General features: G+C 39.7%; 1 protein-coding gene across 4 annotated transcripts in view; it reads right to left on the bottom strand.

Annotated features, from left to right (window-relative positions):
• The window catches only part of LOC148336725 (multiple epidermal growth factor-like domains protein 11), a 115,029-nt gene that overhangs the window by 5,405 nt on the left and 86,387 nt on the right, over positions 1-23,237 (bottom strand). For all 4 annotated transcript variants that reach the window (XM_088295643.1, XM_088295642.1, XM_088295641.1 and 1 more), the window contains exons 11-20: positions 20,921-21,041; positions 19,556-19,719; positions 19,343-19,445; positions 15,342-15,488; positions 10,025-10,159; positions 3,092-3,220; positions 2,847-2,975; positions 1,356-1,484; positions 1,155-1,283; positions 298-531 (exon numbers count right to left, since the gene is read on the bottom strand). In XM_088295643.1, coding sequence (XP_088151769.1) covers positions 298-531; positions 1,155-1,283; positions 1,356-1,484; positions 2,847-2,975; positions 3,092-3,220; positions 10,025-10,159; positions 15,342-15,488; positions 19,343-19,445; positions 19,556-19,719; positions 20,921-21,041 — 1,420 coding nt within the window. The remainder of the gene's footprint in view (positions 1-297; positions 532-1,154; positions 1,284-1,355; positions 1,485-2,846; positions 2,976-3,091; positions 3,221-10,024; positions 10,160-15,341; positions 15,489-19,342; positions 19,446-19,555; positions 19,720-20,920; positions 21,042-23,237) is intronic.

The raw sequence follows: 23,237 nt of genomic DNA, 5'->3' as shown, positions 1-23,237 counted from the left end.
GTAGATAAAAAGACATGACCACTGGAAAAGAAGCTGTTAAAGTGGTGATTAAACAATGCCGCTTTATTTGATGATGGTGGAATGCTGCAATTCATCTCAGGTGCTGCATCAAAAGCTACAGCAAGGGGTTAAGTACCACAAAATGATGATTTGACAGGCTTGCAAGGAATCATCGGATCAAACTGTAGTTGAGAGGAACACGCTACTTTTTAAAAAATAACGTGAGAGAGAGAGAGAGAGAGTGAGAGAGAGAGAGAGAGAGAGAGAGAAAGAGAGAGAGAGAGAGAGAGAACTTACCAGAGAGGGAGTAGTCGGTGGAGTTGATGTGCAGGGCAGGTGTGTAGGCAACATTGGGCACATGGTGACCTTTCTCTCTCTGTCGGTAGCGCAACCAAACCACCAGAGCCAGCATGGCCATGATAAGCAGCAGCAGAAAGATGATGCCCAGGATTGCGCCAGCTGATTGACGCTCTGATGCAAGAGCAGGGCTGATCTTTGTGTATGGGTTCAGCTCCTCCATCATCAGGGCCGCTGACGTAGTACAGGAAGAAGGACAACTTGTAAAAGTCGACTCCTGGTCTGCAAAGCTCTGAATAGTCCCGGGCCCAAACATTGTATTTATAACTTTTCATTCCCAATGAGATTTCCAGACCCTCAGGTCATCGGGTGGAGGCTTATTAAGTATTTCCAGCACCAGAATTAAAGAAATGGAAGCTTCTGCTGTGTTCTTTAAACTTGCTGAATACCTGAGAGCTGATCATATTGTCAGTGCATTTAAATCTGGTTTGACAACTTTATTGATCACTGCTGCTTTTTCATAAATCCCAAATATTGTTTTCACCATCTGGCTCATCATTTATCCCGCTTTTATTTGGATTTTCATCGATTCATGTTATCTTGCATTAATCATTATGCCATTGCCTCTATAAAACTTTTCTTTGTGAATGACTGGCGCTACACAAATAAAAGCAATCTCATTGAGATGTGCAGAATGGAAAATTCAACTGAAGATAAGAATTCCACTCTAAATGAAGAACAAGGCGTTGTTGAACTTCACTGAACAATATTTGAAGAACGCTTAATATTTGATTTATTCATTCTCCTGAGATATATAATCCATGTGAACCTGCATCCTAACATGGAAAAAGACTCACCTTGGTCGCAACGGATGCCTTTGAATCCAACACTACAATAGCAGGTTCCTGTCACATAGTCACATGTGGCATTGTTCATACACTCACAAAGCTGCTGGCAGCCATATCCAAACGTCCCAGCTGGACATTCTGCACACATGAACATGAAGAGTTTGCACAGCTCACAGACTGTGCATATGAAACAATGGAAGCAAAACTCACTGAGTTCACAGCTCTCTCCAATGAAGCCCGTCCTGCACGAACACTGCCCACTGATGTGGGCACAGTCAGCCCCGTTCTGACAGCGACAAACTTCAGCACACTGAGCGCCGTAGAAACCTGTTGGACAGCCTGAGAGAGAACATCTGAATGTTAAGTTTTTATTGACACCACACAACCTACAATTGGTTTGGAATGTTGTATTCTTTGGAAAATCATCCAAATGTAATCCATTAAACAACAGCCAATGTTGAATTGTTTAGTATGTAAATCAAGAAACTGACTTGTTTTCAGAACTGGGCACTTGAGCTTTTTTTGCTGTTCAGTGCTCCCGCCCTCCAGCCGCGACCTGAGTACCCTTGGGGCCTCGAACCTGCGGCCTTATTTATAAAAATTGTCGGCCCCCAGTTGGAGGGTAGAGCCCTTTTTTAAAATTTGTCACTCCCTGCCTCTCGCCCCCAAAATAGGCGTCCTGCCGGGCCGGAGGGGCGGACTGTTCTGCTTATTTTCCATATAATGGGCTTGTGGTGATTATTGGAGTATAATCTTTCTATCTTGTGAACCTTCCAGCATAGAAATATCATATAATATCATTTCCTTTATGTCATATTTAAATGGTTCTGGATTTTTTTTTTATTCTATTGATATTGCAGGAGCCTCTCCTACCTGACTTTCAGTGACACATCAGGGTACATACTGCATAGACAAACAACCATTTACACTCGTAGCAACATGCACCTAGGGCAGCGCTTCTCAGTTATTTTGTTATATCCCAAAATATAAACCCCCACCCCACAAGGGAAGAGGAAAACATGACTGGATTTCTTTATAAAATTGTAAAAGTACACCTCGGCTTAACATTGCATCTTCATTAACATTAAAGAAATACAAAGCTGGACAATAACATCATTAACATTGTTTGTACTGTAGTGCCACCTACTCTAGTGGATGTGCGATTGCACCTTTTCTACTAAAAAAAAAAAGCATGTTCCTCGGGGTCACAACGCACCCCCCCCTACTTATACAATTTAGAGTCTTTGGGGAACTCAAATTGCATGCTGTGGGAGCAAGTCAGAATGCCCGGAGAAGACCCCCAAGCACAAGGAGAACACGCAAACTCCACACAGGAGGGCAGGAGCTCAGAATTGATTTGGGCAGTTGCTTGAGTAGTAGTATGAGGTCGTGTTAGACATGCAGTTTTATTGATCGACCCCTAGGTGGTGACTGCAACTTAGACTCTCACACCGCAGTATTTGCTTGTGTATTCACAGCAGCAGCGGATGCTGACATTGCTGATCTTGTAAAAAGAACACACACAAAAAATATGAGTATTAAACCTGTGATACAGTCAAAGCATCGATTGATGGTACAGCTTTGATTGAAGGCTGATTTAGTTCAAGTGATTTACAGGTAGCTGAAGTGTAGGTGAATATATTTCTTCTAAAGTTGTGAGTGAGGTGTGCGTAAGAGAGCGAGAGAGCGAGAGAGACATACGCTGAGTACAGAAGAGTCCTGTCCATCCAGGGCTGCAGTCACACTCTCCATCTGTGGGGCTACATTGAGCATCATTGTGACAGTTGCATGCGTGAATGCAGTCGGGACCCCACGAACCCTGAGGACAGGCTGCCAACAAGACACACACAAATATGTCACCAGGATGACTGCAAAAATGTCTGAGTGGACCAACTGGCAAACAAAGACAATATTGTGTATGTACAGTGATATTATTTATGCCTTACGTTTGGAGCAGTCCTCGCCAATCCATCCAGGATAGCACTGACACGAGCCATCGATGGGATTACAAGTGCCATTGTTTGTGCACAGGCACATCTCGGCGCAACGTTTACCATATTTTCCACTCGAACATACTGTTGACACACAACCAAAAGACATTTTATTAATAAAAATTAAATATTCATATTTTTTCAGTCATGCAACGTAATCACCATTGAACAGTAGAAGCGTTTTTAAAAGTCTGGTTTACAATAAATGTATTTTTAATGGGGTAAAAATGTGATATTTGACTAAATTTATTATTTAAAGTTGTGACAAAGCACTGAAAACATAAAAGGTTTGTGGAATTATCTGTTTTAAATCAAAATATTATGAAGAAACAAGGTAAGTATGCAACAATGCCTAAACACTGTATTAGCCAATTTGTTAATATACACACTTGCACTTGTGCACAAAAGTGTTGTCAAAAGATTGATACTTTTGAAAAATATCCAAATACAATTCTAATATGTCACGGTATCGATACTGAGGTGCCTGTAGCAGCCGCGGGGCGCACTCTGCAAGCAGCTCATCCTCCGGCAGCAAGAAGAACCTTCACCGTGACCCCCCTTGCAGTTCTACGTTCAACACCTGCTAAGAATGATCAGTACAGCGGCGGCAAGAGGGCCAAAAAAGCCAGTCTTCTTCATGATAATAAAAATATTTCTTTTCTTTCCTTTTTAAAGTATTTAGCGTATTCCGTTTATTTTTTTATCCCTCGCGGTATCGAAATGACATTGAGTTGGAAACGTTTGTAACGTGACAACTCCGCACATACACACAAACACACATCCGCATGCACGCGTACGCACACACATACACACACACTCACACACACAAACACGCACACACACACAAAAGATTGAAGGACTCATATAGGAGTTATGCAATTAATGTGAAGGACAGATTTGTGAGGCGTGCAATGAAAATGAAGGAGGTCAGACAGGTGGCTAAATGCAAGGTCTGAGCGCCTCGTTGATTCCAGGCAGTAATTTGGAATTGATTGTGAACACTGTCGACGTCCACAGCGGGTATTGAGAACAACAATAATGCGGTCCAAGTGGCTCGTCTTTAATTTCTGACAAACAGTTAGGCAACCCGATTGAGGTATAAATATAGAAAGCCCAACCATGAAAACCCAGATTAAAATCTGCATGAGGCAATTTATGTGGTACGTAATGAATGTCAACGCTCCTCTTCAGCGTTGAGCAGTATTGTATTGTATCTGAAGATTTGCTGTCCCTCCACATTCGATTGATAAGTAGATACCGTATTTTCAGGACCATAGGGCACCGATGAGAAAACAGAGCGCTGGACTGACTGGGAGCAATACCCTTTGTATTGTGTGAGCACCCTCCCTTCCACTTTTGGTCACTGTTTGAGACCACAATCCGTTGACAATAGAGCAGTATGTGCGTGCAGGAGAAAGCTAGTTAAAGGGGCTGCTCTCCACAATGTCGTAGTCCTTCTTATCATTCATGTAATTGCAAGCAAGAAACATCACAGGTTAGATTAACCTGATTACATAACAGACCCTGCCCGAAAAAACAAACAACAAAAAAAAACACGCTGCCCAAAGCACACCACTCACGACATCTCTCTAACCAGCCATCTGATTGGATGAGGCTGAAGCACTATTAGACATGCAGCTGAGCCTCCTTGTACTTTTTGTGAGACTTTAAAAACTAAGTTGTCCATTTTCTAAGATCTAAAAAAGCTTTGACATGTTGTGAATCACTAAAGTTGTGTAATAAACATGTGCTTAAAGGCAATTCAACTAAATCAAGTTTTGGAGTTGCTGTTTTTCAAAATTTTGACACCATTATACCACTTTTTAAAAACAATTAAATATCGGTTTCAAATATCGATTAACAACATCCATGACCCCTAATAATCGGTATCGGCCTTGAAAAAAGCATATTGTCTATCACTAGGATGTAGTGTGTTGACTAGTAACAAGCCTACTTCGACATTGAATGATTACGTACTGTGAAGTTAATGTGTCTGCTTGCGCTGCTATTCGAGTTGTCACATCCGAGGGCCCGCGTGGCAGCGAGACTGACAATGACGAGAGGGAACCTGCCGTGTTTGAAGGAGGACTTTGATGTTGTGGATGAGGACTGATGAAAAAATACCATGAATACATTATTAAATACATTGATAAAGTACAACCGAACTCAGTTTTACTCCCACTGGCTTTTTCAAAACATACGCTAGCTTGCATGCTACCTTATGTTTTAGCGAGCATTCATGCTAAGGTAAGGTTTGTTTGACATGCCTGTGCCCAATAAAAAGGTGCGCCCTATGTATTTGTTAAATACACAAATGGCAACCGCAACTGAGACTGTGCCCTCTAACACGGTGCATCCTACGGTCGTGAAAATACGGTGCTTTATTCATCCCAAGGGAACGATTGACTAAATTCTTCATAATTAGATCAGGTATCCCATTAGCACACTTTGCCATTTTTTTCAAAATGTATTCGGAAAAACCCGGAATGAAATGACTTTCCCCCCATTAATTTCCATAAGAATACACCTTTACAGTGTTTTTGTTTATGTTTTAAGCTAACCAATTTTTTTATTAAATTCAAAAATTCACTTAACTCACAATTTTGCCTGTAGAATGAATCATTTTGGGCTAAACTGGAAGTAATATTTTGATAATTCAGTACAGTGAACCCTCATTTATTATCTGGGTTACGTTCCAAAAATAAGTCGTGATCGGCAAAATATGTGAACTTTTTTATTTATTCTGCAATACACGGCTTGCTGGCTGATGCTGAACAACAGTATACAATAAAACCAAAGACCAAAACCTTTTTTCAGGCCCAAGAATTAAGAAAAAACGTTTTTAACAAACAACAATGCTAGTTTTTGGAAATCCTACTGTAAAATAATAGTTTTAACAGGCAGTACAAAGCTAAACACACTGTGAATTTCACCGTTCCTCTGACTTTGCCTCGTCTTTATTCTGTTCAGCTGTAGCTTCTTTTTCTACTTGAGGCTCTGGTGCAGGCGCGGAGACTGTTCACGCGGGTCAGTCTCTTAGCCAATCGGGATGCAGAACACAATGCACTTTTGGAAAAAAATTATAAATACTTCAAGAAGAAGAATTCGTCTTCTAGTCACATATGCCAAAAGTCACCATGAGAACACTGAAATCAAACTAAACGGGAAGATAAGAATTTATTTTAAGACTTCAAGTGTTCAAAACGGACGCGCATGCCTCACCATGAAGACGTGTTTTCCCCTACCTAATCAGTGATTACAATGAAGATAATTATATTATATGATATATAATGATATTATTATAAGACAGATTGATCCAATAAAAAACTGATTTTGAAAACGCGATAACAAAAAAGTTGTTGAAAAGCACACTAATTTTAAGAAGTGTCCTATAGAGGGTTCATAAAAGTAGTTTGTTTGAATTCAAATAAATCGCAGTCCTCTCATGTGCGATGACGTGTGAGAGTACTAGTGTGCAAAGCTGCAAGGGTGCTAACACCGGACATCGTCTTTATCAGGGCTTCCGAGTGATCGGCTCAAAGATGCAGCGGAATAATTAATGTGGGGCAGGCCGCCTTCATGTTTAATGGTAATGAATATTTTACAGCTTACTTCTCCAGTGTCTCCTTTTAGAATTCAACTTGGCAATGAACCTTTGGCGGCCTTCATTCACAAGTTAATATCTGTTTAACCCACGGAAATGTTAATCACGCTAAATATACTACAGTGCAGAAAGAAGGTGATGGAATATATTCCCCAAAATGGAACGTTTGTAATGGATGTAATATGTGATAAGAGTATTAAAAACCGCTCAAGTGACAAAGATGAACAGGACAAGACCGCGCTGCCATGCTAAAACATCTATAAAATTGATCATTCTTCGACCGTCCACAGCACCTCAAGGACAATGAGCCTGAATTTGCCACTTCTTCGCCGCATTTGGGAATCATAGTAATTTATGTGAGAGCTAATTTGAACATGAAGACAGAATCACAAAAACAATACAACATTAAAATCAGTCAAAACTTTCAGTGAATTGCCAAATAGAAACATTCTGACTAAACTTTTTGACTTCATGATTTTGGTCTCGGGGGTTAGAGAAAATGCCTCCAAAACAAACTACAGTGTGTCACATTGATATTTAAACAAAACCCATGATTTTATTTGCCACTCTGACAAATAGTTCTCTTCAAAATAAGACAGACGCATGATGGAGCGGCCGCGTGTGCGACGTCGGCGTTATGAGTGCTGTTGGCTACCAATATGTCACAATGAGAGACTATTAAATGACTTTTTAACGTGACCAATGACAACCTAAAGGACACCAGAATAATCCTGCTCTTAAATCAGCATCTTAATATGTCTCAACTGCCAACTGCTACGAATGGCTCAGCAAAGGGGAGGAATCACAAATAATTATTTCAAAACAGCCGTGAAACACATTTTTTTCCAGACATAGCCCCATCTTTATAGGCTATTTTAAGTTTTAAGGGAATAGCTGGTTGATTCATGTTTTTTTTAATCATTATTGTTTTTTGCGAATTGCCTTTTACAACTTTGAGGCGGAGAAGACTGAGGAGAACATCCTTCAGCGAAGGCAGTTCAACCTGCCAAATAAGATGCTGACCCAATGCACTTTGCACCACGGGAACAGATTGCTTGTGCTGGCAGGCAGGACATGAGAAAACCACATCAGCTTCCTGATGTATGCCGCAGGAAAGATTACGCCAGACCCCCTCATTCAGCGTGATGAGGGTCTCAGGCTACTTCCCCTCTGCTAGGCACAACAAGATGATTGCTCAGAGAACAACAGAGCACCAGAACACACATTTTTGCATTCTCTCCCCTTCAATGGCATCATGTGCTAATCAATTTCAATGATTTCATCATTTCAATATCATTAGCTTTATTTTGTGTATTACGTCGTACATGACAGTTAAATGCCATTTAAACCTGCTTTAGGATGTTTGAATGCAAAATTGGTTTTATCATGATGGGGTCTTTTATCTTAATTCGGTTACTTCCCAGTGCCAACTTTTCTGTCTGTGTAACGTCACAATGCATCATCCCCGTAACGGCTTTGAAATCATAAAAGCATTGTTTACCATTTATTGATGTCATGTCAGATAGACATCAGCGAGTCTGTGTCCAGCCTTCTCCAACAAGCGCCACCATTTTCAGCTGACTGATCCGACTCCGTTAGAGTGTCAGCGACAATCATTTTGATTGATTCTAATTTACGGCCATAACATGGAGCAAGGAAGAAAATACGTCTTTCCCTTTAAAGAGTACTCAAGTCATTTTTATTGATGTGGTTCTAATTCACAAGAGATGTTATCCCAAGGTACTTGACGCGTGCATTTAACTGCACCTCCCAGATGAAATAAAAGAACTTGAGAGACAGAGAAAGCTACTCCATTCATATGTGCTGTATTTAAATTCATTATCTTTTCACTTACATGCCCAATTTCACTTTGCTATTAAATGACTTATACATAGCAATGTTGTTTATATGAAGTAACTACAAAATGAAACCCATGCACGCACTCTTGCTTCAGAAAGATTTTTCGCACCAACTATATTCCACTTCAAGAGATTTGTGACTATATTTTGACTTTAAACAAAATACCTGAACTGGGAATGATTTCCAACCAAGACAAATGATCTTTGTTCTTTGTCACCGTTAAGCTGAGGCCAATGTGCATTAAAGGAAGTTGATGGAATCCTAACAACAGCTCAATATGTTTTCCAGATCCATTAACCTCTTACTGTGGCCTGGAATGACTGCTTTTATAGTTATTACATTTACAGACTAATAACTGCAACTGCTTCAGCACCACGGGAGGTGCAAGATTGGTGAAAATGAATTACAGAGTGCATTCAATGATTTGGATAATATTTTAATGCATGTTCCAAGAAGTGTCTCACACAATCTGCATACTGTATGAATATTCTTCTAATGCTCGGCTTTTAGATAATGCGTCCAGTGGCCACAGATGCCCTGTTTTATTTGGCCATTTCTTTCCTCGATATTTAAGTTGTGTAAGACTTGCTCCAAAAAAAAGGCCAAAAAAACATGAGCATTTACATCCTTCGTTACCATGTGTGTTGCGCCAGAACAAAGAAAAATGCAACAGACTATCGTGTCGGGCCAGAAATCCATCACACAATGAAATGGCCACCGTACAGTTTAGCTTGCCATGAGAACCATTACAACAAAATGGGACAAAACGCACAGTAAATGCAGCAGAACACGGCAGAACTTTAAAGGACTGTAAGATTCCGGATAAAAAAAATAAAACAAACGATGTCCGTCCCACCGCCACTACGGAGTAGTTACAGCCTAAGACGTGCACTGACACGTTTTGCTGTTTTCATTTCATTTTACTTTGGCTAATTAGGTCATCAGCGTTATGGCAAATTTTAAAGTAATGTAGATCAAATCAACATTGCTGTGTAGTAGAATGGAATTTTGAAGTTGCAAAGGCTGCAAGGCGACGGTGTGGGCGGGGCAGCTGCTTCATTTTGGTTGGTCGGCCGGCTTTATTTCTCACATAGACGTGTATTTTATTTGAATTTTTTTTATGTCGTGTCTCGATAAGTTCAGTGGTTACAAAGTGCAGTCCTCCTGTTTTATGTGTCACTGCGACATGAACAGTTGACGTGACAGAGTCGCAGATTAATTTACTTTATTGCTGTAATCTGATATATGACTTACTGATTTATGTTTGGGGAAATTTGTGAAGTTGTCATACTGAATTTTGAAAAGAGTCAAACTATTTAGTAAGTTAAAAACCAATGAAAGTGGAAAAATAAACAGATTTTCATATTAATCCATGGTTCATTTGCCCATGAGATTTTTTTAATTCTAGAATAAATCTGACTTACCCTGATTGCAGAGGGTGCCAAAGAAACCAGACAAACATTCGCAATGCCCAGTGACGTGGTGACAAGCCCCATCGCTGTGGATGCACTGAGGACATGACTGGCTACAACGATGGCCATAGAAACCAGGTGAACATGCTGCAAGAGACACACACACACACACGCACACACAAACATTTTTTGTTAGAGAAGAGTGCCTGTAATGAAGAGGCCATTCTGCTGGGGGAAAGTCACATGTTCATTCTTCTAATCATGATGGTCCAGCTGTATTCATATAAGTTTGCGTCAGCCTGTCGGTAGCGTTTACGTCTGCTTTGTTTGTCTTCCACCACTGACCCTCCTGCATATGTCTCGCTAAAACCTTTAATTTGTTTTAATTGATGTTAGCCTAAGTGGAAAGCCAGGCCATGGAGACGCTCCACAATTCCTCTCACTCTCCTAATTAAGACAATTGACTAAACTTTGAACCGAGAGCTCTTGAATTGATCCCAAAGATGTAGGAAGAAACAAAGGAAAGCGGGGGCGTGCAATCCATTAACTGCATAAATGCCCCGAACAACGTTTCATACATACACTGACAGGCAGTTGAGTTTTTTCTGTCCGCTTTTCCAAGTTTGTGTTTTCAAGCATGCAATTCAAGCTTTAGACAGATTTTCAATCCAAGGTAATGACTTCAGAACACCTAATCATGTTGTTGTCAAGTTATATTAAAATGTATGCATTCTGAACTACGGACAGATTTGAAATTGTTGCTGGTCGAAGAAGTAATCTGGAAGCTGCCTGCAAGCTAAAGCATATGCGTCACTCTCCTGTTGGTCCAGGACCTACAGATGTGATGCACAATTGTGACACATCGTCTAATTTCAAGTTGTTCTTAAGGCAGATGGACCGAACAGACAGAATTGACAGCGGTTCTTAAATGAAGCACAAAGAGAACATTGTGTTGTTCACTTTGGCACGCGTGACCACAGCCTGCCTTCTTTCACACACTTGTCATTTATAACATTGTTGAGTAAATGGAGCATTACGGTGTTTATATTGAATTGAACGTCACCTGTCAGACATTTAAATGATGATACATCCATTCTTGTTTTTTTTTTTATCGGGGGTAAGGCACATGAAGAATGAAGAGGGTGGCCTCTCAAGTATCTCCTATGCCTCTGATGGATGGCGTGTTTGCCGTTTGGTCAGAGAGATTTTCCTCCTCTGCGGTGTTAAGTAAAAGTTGCATCGGTCACGCCGAGCAGGTCAGAATTCTACTTGCAATCACATGGCATGTCGTTGGGGGTTTCGGGCAGAGCACCTTCAGGGACAATGAGGCTGAAAGGTATAAGTTTTCCCTTTCTAGAGTCTTGGAGAAGGTTTTGGCTGAAAGGTTCTATTGTCGTTGTTGTTGTATAGATTCTGACTGGGTTTATTGGACCTGGCGTAGATCCAACAGGATTCTTTGGAACCCCGATTAAGTAGAGGTGAGCTAACCCTTGTTTTTAAACAAAGCCCCAAGACTAAAAAGATGCTGAAGTCATTATCTGTAATAGAAAGCAGCTATTGATTGAATTAAGACATGTAAACCGGGATTCGCCTCATTTTGGCGTTGTAGGGCCTTAGCTTCTATATTGATTAGCTGTGACAAGAACAAAAGGTAGGAACGCTGGACGAGTGGTTAGCATGTCCGGCTCTAAGTTCTGAGGTTGTCTGGCTTTCCTCGTGTACTGTGGGCTTTGCATGCTCATTTGAAAAAACATACATGTTAGGTGAACTGAAGACTCTAAATTGTCCATAGTTGCAAATGTGAACGTGAATTGTTGCCGTCATATTTTTGCGCCCTCTCATTGCCATGACGATAAGTACTGTAGACAATTGATGATGATGCAACAGACCGAGTTGTCTTGCATTGCGATGTCAAGCGGGGAGCACTTTGCATTAGACAGTATTCAAGAAGTTTAATTCACCAGTTGTGTTGCAGGAAACATGGACGAAATGTTTTACAATCCACTAAATCAACAGTAGCTGTGACCGTGAGCCACTGACATTGCACATTAGAGATTTTGGTACGGGTTCTATTACTTGGAATGTCAGCTTTTTATGTAAGCGATTCAGAATCTGCATAATTTATAGCAATGCAAAGATTCTGCCTGTACTATCGCTATTCTTTCATTCTTGCTGGAATAAATTATGGATTTTTATTTGCTGGAATGCAATTTCTGTGTGTGTCATCCTTCAACTTCCTGCTATTTCATTTCTGCAAAATCTCATCCGCGCCTCTATTATACCATATTAAATGGTCTATATCACAGGTGTCAAGCTCAACGCCCGGGCCAAGTGTCAGCCAAGCTTATTTTCGTTAACAAAAACCATGGAAATAAACAAAAATTGAAAAAAAAAATTTCGTTAACAAAATGATTTAAAAAAATGAATACTTTATACGACTTTTTATGTTTACAAAACTAACTATAAATAACTGCCCCTTGTAGATAAAATGTTCTTTGTTTTCGTCTTTGGCAATTAATTTAATACACGGGCCTTTGGGTTTGATCAGAAATGTATTTATTTTGATATTACTGGACGGCCATGAGCTGGAAGAAGAGAAGGTCCAACAATCACCTGGGAGTTGTAGTCTTTTTGATGTTTGTGGCACAGCAGCAGCCAATAAAAAAAGAGCCTGCTTTTGGCGTCACTCCTCGGTGACGAGTTTGCATGTGTCCGTCTTTGGCCCGAATGGCTCACCCGTTCTTAACGTTTACATGAGCCCGAAACGCAAATCTGCTTTCCTTTTTTGCTTCACACACACATACATAAATGTACACATACATAGTGCTGAGAAAAAGTATTTGCCCCCTTCCTGATCTCTGTGTTTTTATGCATATCTATCACTCACAAAGGTTTCATTTCATCAAACCAATTTTAATATCACACTGAAACAACCCAAGGATATATAAAGAGCAGTTTCTAGATGATTATTTTATTTACCAAGGGGAGAAAACAATAAACCTATCTAAAAACAAACCTATCTGGCCCAAGTAAAAAAGCAATTGCCCCCCTTTGTGTTATGAGGAGAAACAGTACAGATAATGGATGGATGGATAGAAGTTAAATCAGCAAGCAACTGTGACTCACCACAGTTTGGGGAAAGCTGAGTTCAATTTCACAGGCAACACCCAACCATCAAAAAATCACTTAAACAGAATATGCTAGACAAAGTAAAGTAGGCTAGAAAATCTCAACAACTAATGCATCATGCCTTGATTCGTAGAAATTCCTGGAAAACATTTTGAAAAAAAAAAGTATTCAAATCAGTCATTCTGGAAAAGGTTCCAAAGCCATTTCCATGGTTGTGGGGCTCCAGCGGACCATTTTCAGAGCCATTATTCACAAATGGATAAAAATGGGAACAGTGGCAAACCTTCCCAGGAGTGGTCGACTGACAGAGATTTCTTCAAGAGTGGGACGACTCATCCAGGAGGTCACAAAACAACCTAAAAAAAAACATCTAAAGAACTGCAGGCCTCACTGGCCTCAGTGAAGGTCAGTGTTCACAACTCCACAACAAGAAAGACACTGGTCAAAAATGGCATCCATGGGAAAGTGAAAAAGCATCTTGATGATCCTCAAGACTTTTAGGGAAACATTCTTTGGACTATTGAGTCAAAAAAAAAATCAAAAACTTTTTGGCGTATAGGGAGCCCGTTAAATTTGGCGTAAAAAGGGCATCGCATCTGATAAAAAACAAATGATGCCAACAGTAAAGCATGGTGGTGGCAGTGTGATCTGGGGCTGCTTTGCTTCCTCAGGACCAGGACAACCTGTTGTTTAACAGAAGATCCTAAAGGAGAATGTCTGGCCACCAGTTTGTGCCCTCAAACTTAAGCGGTCTCATGCAGCAGAACAACGATCCAAAACAGCTATCAAGTCCACCGCAGAAAAGCTCAAAAAGAACAAAATTAACATTTTAAAGTCCAGATGTAAATCCAATTGAGATGCTGTGGTGTGATATTCAACAGGCAGTTCATGCTAAAAAACCCTCCAATATGGCAGCGTTAAAACTATTCATACTTGCAAAGAAGAACGGTCCAAAATCGCTCCACTGCGGCATGAAAGACTCATCAGCAATTATTGCAAACGTCTGATTTCAGTTATTGCTGCCAAAGGTGGCAGAACTCGCTATTATGTGGGGGTGTCAATTACTTTTGGCATCGGGTCAGAAAGGTTTTTATTGTTTTTCTCCGCTTGGTAAATAAAATCATCATTTAGACACTGCATTTTATATTGTATATCCTTGGGTTGTCTTAGTGCAATATTAAAATTGGTTTGACGAAAGGACACCATTGTGAGTGATGATAAATGTGCAAATAAACACAAAAATCAGCATGGGGGCAAATAGTTCTTCACAGCACTGTTTAAAAATGAAAAAAGATATCTACACTGTTGAACCACGTTTAATACTTCTCAACATTGATTCAAGCCACAAATCCACTTTAGAAGTTGGCAACTTGGCGAACAAAGCATCCGAGCTTTATAATTAGGGGGCATGCAATGCCTTCATCAAATTTTAGAAGCGGTATGCACTGAACCTTTTGTAATTCAAAATCTGGGGTCTGTCACAACTGTTGCTGTACCACTAGTCTGTATTATCAAAATGTTTTCAAATAATATTTTGGGAGAGTTTTTACAACACAATACTTAACATGGTCTTTTTTTGCTTACAAGTAACACTAAAAAAAACAAACTAAGAGAAGTGTTTTTGAAAAAACTTAAACTCATAAAAACTAACAAAGCCGCCCAGCAAACTAATAACTAACTGAATAAAAAATAAATAAATAAAACTCCAAACAAAATATAAACTATAATTTAAATGCAAAAACTATAATAACCCTGGTGTCAACTTCCATAAGCCTTGATAAAACCTGAGCCAAGATTTTCAATTCTCATTTGTAATACAGAAAAATTTATCAAGTATGTTTTTGGTACCCTTTTTACAGTAACTTGAACAATAATAGAACAATCTCTCACTCCTGACTCCATTACATGATAGCTTAACCGGACAGAGTTATGCCATTTGTCCGAACTTCTCTTAGCACGTGACATACACATCATGAATCATACAGTATAGCAATGTTAGGGGAAAATTCTAGATGCTTGTAATCCCCTGCAAACCCTCATGCTGTCCATGGTGGGAATTGTCTTTGCTGTTATTCAATGTAAGCCATTTTACAATGCCGCGGTGCTACCATTTGCACACCATTATTCCAAATTAATACGTTTTCATTATTAGAATTATTTTTTAAAGTTACATTTTTGAGTGTGTATTCAGCTTTCTTACTTCGTTTGCAGTTGGTGCCACGGTAACCAGGAGCACACACACATGTGCCATCCTCAGAAGAACACGAGCCTCCATTCACACAGGTGCAGCTGTAAGAACAGTTGGGTCCCCAGTGTCCCTCATTACACACACTGTCACAATGGACACCTGTGAAAGACCAACACACACCATTTAATAAATGTATGGAAGGAAATATAATATATATAAAAATGTATGTCAAATTTTTCATTTTTTCTTTTTTAAAAGGAAAAAAATAACAGTAAATGCTTGCACCTTATTCAAACCTTCTGCATAACTTCACACCGCAGACTGCACAAAAATGATGCCCGCTCAGTAATCTCATGATCAATCTATCTATCATTTATCTGATCACCTGATCTGAAATTGAGGGTGTTCGGCACTTAAGAGAACTACACGCAAGTCACAAGCAGTACACTTGCGTTAATTGACTTGTTTCTTAAGGACTCAACAAGGAGGCAATCAGTTTCGTTTTCATGTTCTTGCTTAACCCATTTTGATGAGGAGCCAGCAAGTGGTAACATGCAAATGATCCCAACATGAATCACAGCAAATGTTAAGTCTGTTTGTTTTCCAAAAAGCTGAATCAGCTGTATTTCTTCTGCTCTCTCCGTTCACGCTGCTGATGGCAGTTTTCTAAATCCATTCAATAATGTCAGCTCTTGTTAAACTGACAACTCCCAAATGTCAAATGTGGTATGCGATATATTGGTGATATGTGCATGACATCTATTGTTTTCTTCAACATAAACAGAATATTGTCATGACTTGGAAAGGAGGACGGCCCAAACGCAGGGAAGCAGGATTGCAGGGAGGACATGATTTAATTGAAAGAAAAGAAGCAAAGTAAAAAAACTAACACTAGGAAAACTTAATTTGGCTTCACTCGACTTGAAGAAAAAAAATCGAAAGCAACAAGACATGGGAGAGTTAGATGGACAACTGTCATGGACAATGACCCGAAAAGGACTTAATGGAAACAGGGAGCTAAATACAAGCAAATTAACGAGACAAGGAGCAACATCTGGACAAGACACGAAGGGTTGAAGGGAGCTGATTGGGTGACACTAGGGACCGGAATGAAAAGCTTGGTTGTACACAGTAAACGAACGAGGCACAAAGAAACACAAGAAAAATAAAAAATCAACCAAAACAGATCATAACAGAATATTCGTTATAACAAATTCATTCAGCTATTTCTACTTTAAAGATATATTACGATATAGTTTGTATTCTGTTGCCTGTTAATATTTATTTATAGAGTAAAACACACACAAAACCAGTGGCTAGCCGTGCATTTCACACATAGGCTTTCAGTGAAGTCCTACCTAGTCCGACTTAAATGAATCCCCCTCATAACACCATCATTTATGACACCACGTCTGGAGAAATAATATACAAAAACACACTGTACTGAGTGAGTGTTGGACGACCTAGCTTCTCTTGAAAGGTCCGTCTTGAAAATAGCCTCGCAAGTGTATCTGCAATTAAATCTACACTTTTCCCTCCTACGGCTATTGTGGTTTAAAAAAAGCGAGAATTTATTTTACATTTTCAAACGGTCGCCAGTTACGACTTCCGGGTGTGTTGATTCACGACTGAGTATCCAATCACAAGACGTGGTCATCACCTTCAGTGTCAGGCCAGCGAGAAGGCTCACTGTTACCAACTGATGATCTGATTGGCTATCGCAACTGTCTATCAACTATGAAAGCTCTTTGACTTTGACAGAAGAGATGCCCGCACAATTGTATCTGAAGGCCCTGAAAGTGCGTCCTACTGGTAATGTGAAATCTGCCTGGTAACACAAGCTAGCTGGATTCTGATTGGATAAAAACTCTCACGAAAAATACGACACTTATATATAATACGACAACAATGTGAAGAATATGATAATGATTTTTTTGATTATGTTAGGCCAGCCGAGAAGGCCTTCAAGGCCTTGACCTCCCACCACTGCACAAAACTCAGAAACACATGACAACTAGACTCTGCTTAAATACAGGTTTGTTCCCCACGGTGTGTGTGTAATGTGTCAATGTCTGTGTAAAGCAGTGTCTAGTTGTCACAAAGTGTTTCTGTATAAATGTATGCAGCATGGGTTTGATTCACGGTCAGCCGGTCTCAAGCAATATGAAGCAGGAATTGCATCCAGTGGAAAACTGTACAAAACAAAAACATTTTCCAGATCCAATAGAACAGAGAAAGTGGTAATTTTTGAGAATTTAAGATTCTTTGAACGGATCACTCTGAATTTATCGGAATTCGCGGGAAAAAAGTCGACCCATTCTAATGTACCGTACTTTGTCAAAATTCTCTGTACTGGTGGCACATGAGGTAGACAACAAACACAATATTAGACAAGGAATTTTACTGCTGAAGTTTGTCCTCAGAAAAACAGATAAACACACTGTTTGCTGCTAATGTAGGTTATTACTGTCAGTTTTAAATGTAGTACAAGTTTAGGCAAAAGCCAAAAATCCTCAAAATCAGCCTAAGCTTTATGCCCTTTAATCATTCTCATGTCTCCGTCTTTCATCAGTTTTACATGAGTGTCCTAAGAGGGAGTCTTAAAGAATGGATCAGAGCAGCCGATGTTCACTGGGGGACAGTCTGGAGGCTGCAGTACCGTGAGACTCACTGTACAGTAATTCATATTTATACACACATACACACGTGCACACAACCACATAAACTCACACACAGCAGGACAAGTGTGCAAGTAGTGAATTCCTTCATCCTTCCTCTATAACTTGGCATATCAGCGGCTCATTAAAAAGTTCCTTTGACATAGAATATGAGAGAATATGAGAGTGAAATGTCAGCAGCCATTATAATGACTCAATTAATAAACTATTTTTGAGCCATACCGTGGGGGCAAAGCAGTTGCCCTGTCCGTCAGATTGTTGTAATGAAAGCCACGTGAATTGTGAAAGTGGCCGATGACAAAAGTGAACCAGATACTGATCAAAACAAGGCCACTTCACTAACTATAAACACTTCAAACCAATACAATCATTTTTGTAAGTGCATAACGTCAGCAACAATCATCATAGTCATCGCTACAACATCCAGAGATAAGATGAAGCGTGGCAGCATGGTTAGTAGCGGTTAGCATGTCTGCCTCAAAATCTATAAGAGTCTATCTGAGTTCGGATCTTGTGTGTATTTTTCATTTGCGTGGGTGCTTCCTTCCAAAACATCCATCTATCTTTTCTACAATCTTATTATTTTTATGACCCACAGCTCATGACTATAAGTGATTGTGGGAACATACATCGACAATTAAAGATTTTTGTTTTTCTCCTTAGCTCTGTCTGCACCACAACAGACTGATACTGAGACACCATCACTGCAGATGTTACACCAATTTGTCTGTCAATCCCCAACTTTTGTGAACAAGACCCAAGAAACTTGAACTCCTCCAATTTCAAGCAGGATCTGAAGTTTCAAGGATTCCAGGCGGCAAAATCATGTCAATAAATGTGCCTGTTGGACTGAGAACATCCTCAAAAGTATTCCACTCCCTCCCCACTTTACTTTCAGCAGGACCGTGTCGCCCTTGGGACCCAAAATCGAGGAAGGGGAAAAGATTAATGACTCGATGGATAGTGCACATTATGTGATGCGTACAGTACATCACAGATGCCTGCAAATTAACTTATACCTTATTTGTTTGGTCCCTTAAACTGACTGATTGACTTTGTGTATTTTGAGATTACTTAACCTGTTGGATTGGTAGAGCACGAACTGAATCAGTGCCTGTTGTCTCATTAATTTCCGCAACTTTATAGATCTCCCATGGGAGAAATCAACATAAAAGCTCTCAGTTGGTTCAATAGCCAGTGCTTTAAGGACAGCATGTTAAATAAAGACTGTTCCGACTTTAGGCAGAAAATTGCACCATGATTACTTAAATCTCCAGCAGACTGGTGAACTGTCAACTTAGCTTATGTTTCTCTTACAGAGTTTGTACGACTTACCTGTCCAACCTGCGACACAACGACAAGCGCCAGTTAGAGGATCGCAGCCATCAGCATTCGCACAGTCACATCTCTCTTTGCAGTCTAGGCCATATGATCCCTCCTACAAGCCAAGAAGCAAATTGGCTACAGTATACAAAACATTTCAACTTTACTAGAGTGCAAAAAAAGTGTTAATTAAAGGGGAAAAAAGTGAATTCCATGAGCACTAACGTGACAGGGTATGTCACATAATTGGTCCCTCCAGCCTGGAGAGCAAGTGCAGGTTCCATTAACAGGGTCACAGGCTGCCCCGTTAGCACACTGACAAGTCTGATTGCAGGTTAGACCCCAGTTTCCACTGGAGCACGGGATGGAGCAGTCAACTCCCTTCCAACCTGGACATAAAACCAAAGTGACTATTAGTCATCTGGCACTTTGTTTGCATCCGTCTTATTCAAAAAGATTGGTATATTCAACGTTAGATTAGTGTTGATAAACTTTATGTTCATAATAATATCTCAAGGGGAAAGTGGTCACACACAAGGAGCGGCAATGTCAGAGTGTAAGGAACACTCTGCAAATCTTGAACGAGAGCGTGGCCTTGCTCAAGGGCATCTTGACAGTATGCTTGAGGCATCTCTCCAACAAGTTGCCATTCTACTTTTTTCTTCAGTTACATCGAAAGTCCTTAGAGGAACTTTATTCAATATACGACACTTGTCATTTTTTTTGGGCCAGTCAGTTTTCTGCTCTATTATTACCCAATTTGTCGTTAAAATATATTATGATATAATATAAGATTATATGATATGATATGATATAATATAAAATAGCATAATATAACACAACACATCATATAATATAATATGATATAATATAATATAATACGATGCGACCAAAATGATTTTCATGTACAATTTCAACAACTTAAAATATTTGCACAAGACAAAAATCATTTCTTAATATTTTAATAGATTCCAAATAAGATGAGAATGATACAGAGCCCCTAATGTTCTCTCACAATCTTTGGAAGATGCCGCAATGTTTTTTTTTGTGAGGGAATGCATTTTTTTTTTTTAAATGAGCGTTTATGAACTTTTGGATCAGTGTTCCTACTGTATCCTCGAAGGCACGCACATCTTTTTTGTGAAAAAGCAGTATGTCATAGACCGAAAGAGTCGTGGAGGAGGACTTGGATTCGTTTTTGAGAATGCAAGGGTATGCAATATTAACAGGTAACATAAAGTTATTTGCTGGTTAACGCAAAGTTTTTGGCGAGGGTATGCAAAATTGATTTCAGTTTCTTCTATATGACATTAGGAGCTGCGTAGAATGACAAGTGTTTTGTGTTTATAACCAAAAAGTGTTTTGAATTATTTTTAAAAATCTTTTGCAAGCAAATCATTTTTAGTGTTTTCCTAACCTTAACTTTTACTAGACCATTTTTTTCCCAATGTTTGTGTGTTGTTTAATCATGTAACATTCTGCTTATGTGTCTTAAAAATAAAAGTCTGCTACCATCAATATTAATTAAGGGGGCAGCTGGTATTTAACTCTCTGAACGGACGACAGTGAACACAAATATAGACAAACAACCTTCTGCGCAGATGCAGGAGCCATCGACGTGTGAGCATGATATTTCATTGTGACAGAAACATGACGATGAGCAGTTGGTTCCATATAGGCCGGCAGGACAGATAATAGAGCAGTCTTCACCCTAGCAAAAAAAGAAAAAAAAATACAGAAATGGAAATCAACTGTGAAGAGTGCAAATATGGGGATGCTTATTCAAGAGGATACAGTCATTGATTTGGTCATTTTCCATCATTTATCCTACTCATGATCATAGAAAGCTGAACTCTATCCCATCTGACATTGCACGAGAAGAGGACTTCACTCAGGGCTGATCACCAGTCAGTCACATAGCACATACTGGGACAAGAATACAGGTTTTTCCGAAGTGGGAGGATGCTTGACATGTATTTTGACAATACAAAACATTTGAACCCTATAAAACAACATTTCTCGCCATAAACATCCACCTGGTATTCAAATGTGCACAATTAACTGCATTTACATGACCTACATTACATCTACAGCTATATCTTGGCTAGATTACTGTAATGCACTTTATTTTGGAGTCAGCCAGTCCGCCCTCAAGCGCCTCCATGTGGTCTAAAATGCTGCCACTTGCCTTTTAACTGGAGTTCTGGAGAATTATCACATCACCCCAATCCCAGCCTCTCTTCATTGGCTCCCACGGCACTTTATAGTTTGCTTTAACGTACTTCTGTTCATATTCAAATCTTTAAATGGCCTCGGCCCAGCGTACCTCCCAGAGCTCCTCCACCCCTACGCACCCGCTCGCTGCCTCGGGTCTGCGGACCAAATGCTGCAGGAGGTGCCGAGGACTAAGCGCAGCCTCTCAGGGGGTGATCGTGCCTTTTCTGTTGCCGGTCCTTCCCCATGGAATCAGCTCCCATTACATGTTAGGCAAGCCCGCTCTCGGTCCACTTTTAAAACTTGTTTGAAGACACATTTTTATTCTTTAGCTTTCCACTCAACGTCCCTCTGGTATATATTGTTATTATTGTCATTGACTACCAGCCACGTGAATAAAAAAGGATCTTTGACGTCGTTAGCCGTCAAAGGCAGTAAATAAATTAATCTGTGTGCTAATTTCTTGCTTTATATTACACCATATGGAAAGCGCTTTGTTGCAGCTCCGGCTGCGGCGAAATGCACTAATTAAATAAAGTTATATTGCATTGGTCTCGACAAACAACTACTTGGGAAAGACAAGGCTTGCCAACACCAGCAGGAGACTTTCATCATGTCACATAAAAACAAACATTTTGACAGAAAGGTTAAAGTATATGTTATTTAATATTGATAATATTGTAATATTATTTAATAAAATTCATTTGCAAATAATAATATAGTATAAATGAATGAATTTTGTCTCTGGATTAAAAGGGGTGCTTCTCAATGGAAGCATGGATACATAGCTGGAAATGACAAAAATAAGACCACACACAAAAAGCGGTCACCCTCCTTCACATTTGCACCTTCATCGAAAAGCAGAATAGCTGACAAGGAGCGAAGCTGCTGGAGTCCAGCACCCTCTGGGAACCTGGTTGTTGTCCTGCCGAGTACGCAAAAAAGAGCTCTCACTGCAGTTCCATGTTCCTACTGTGGCATGCACCAAACACAGAGCACCTCGAGGGACATGGTGCACACAAGATTCATTCGGGTGGATTCTCGTGTCATTATTTTGAAATAGGAAAGAGCAATTTAGTGTCACTGTGACCATGTGCTTTGGAGCTTAAAGCACAAAGTTTTTCAACAAGAGTGTGAATATATCTTCAAAACTGCTGTAAAGGCTTGTGGGGGAAAAATATGGACATGTTGACAAGTCTGTGGAAGTAAATGTCAACAAACAACAGACCTGTGCCCTATATAATACTAGCCTGGTGTGAAGATAAACTAAGATATTTTTTTTCGTAAACACACATACCCTTTGGTAACCTGTTAAAAATGAAGACTGGATTCATTTTTGGATTAATTGAAGACTCTAAAATATTTATAAGTGTGAATGTTTGTTTTATGTCCTGTGATTGGTTGGCGATCAGTCTGGGGAGTAGCCCACCCCTCGTCCCAAGCTCACCTGTGGCCCTTATAGGGGCAAACAGTATAGAAAATAGATGAATGGATGGATATGGATCAGTTTTGTTGCTGCGAGTTGTGAAAGTATATATATCAACTTTTAAAATAAATCACAAAGTATAATTTTTATCTGAGTTTAAATTAGAAGTGAATAACATGACAAGAAAGAGAACTGCAGTTAGCAGATTAATACAAATTAATCTGCTGTAAATACAAAGTCTTCTGTTTATATTATACTGTACCAGTC

The sequence above is a fragment of the Idiotropiscis lumnitzeri genome, chromosome 5 (assembly GCF_059441095.1).
Source record: "Idiotropiscis lumnitzeri isolate Australia: NSW breed Sydney's pygmy pipehorse chromosome 5, RoL_Ilum_1.0, whole genome shotgun sequence".
Lineage (NCBI taxonomy): Eukaryota > Metazoa > Chordata > Actinopteri > Syngnathiformes > Syngnathidae > Idiotropiscis > Idiotropiscis lumnitzeri.
Note: the sequence above shows the minus strand (reverse complement) of the source record. Positions and strands in the feature narration are given on the sequence as shown.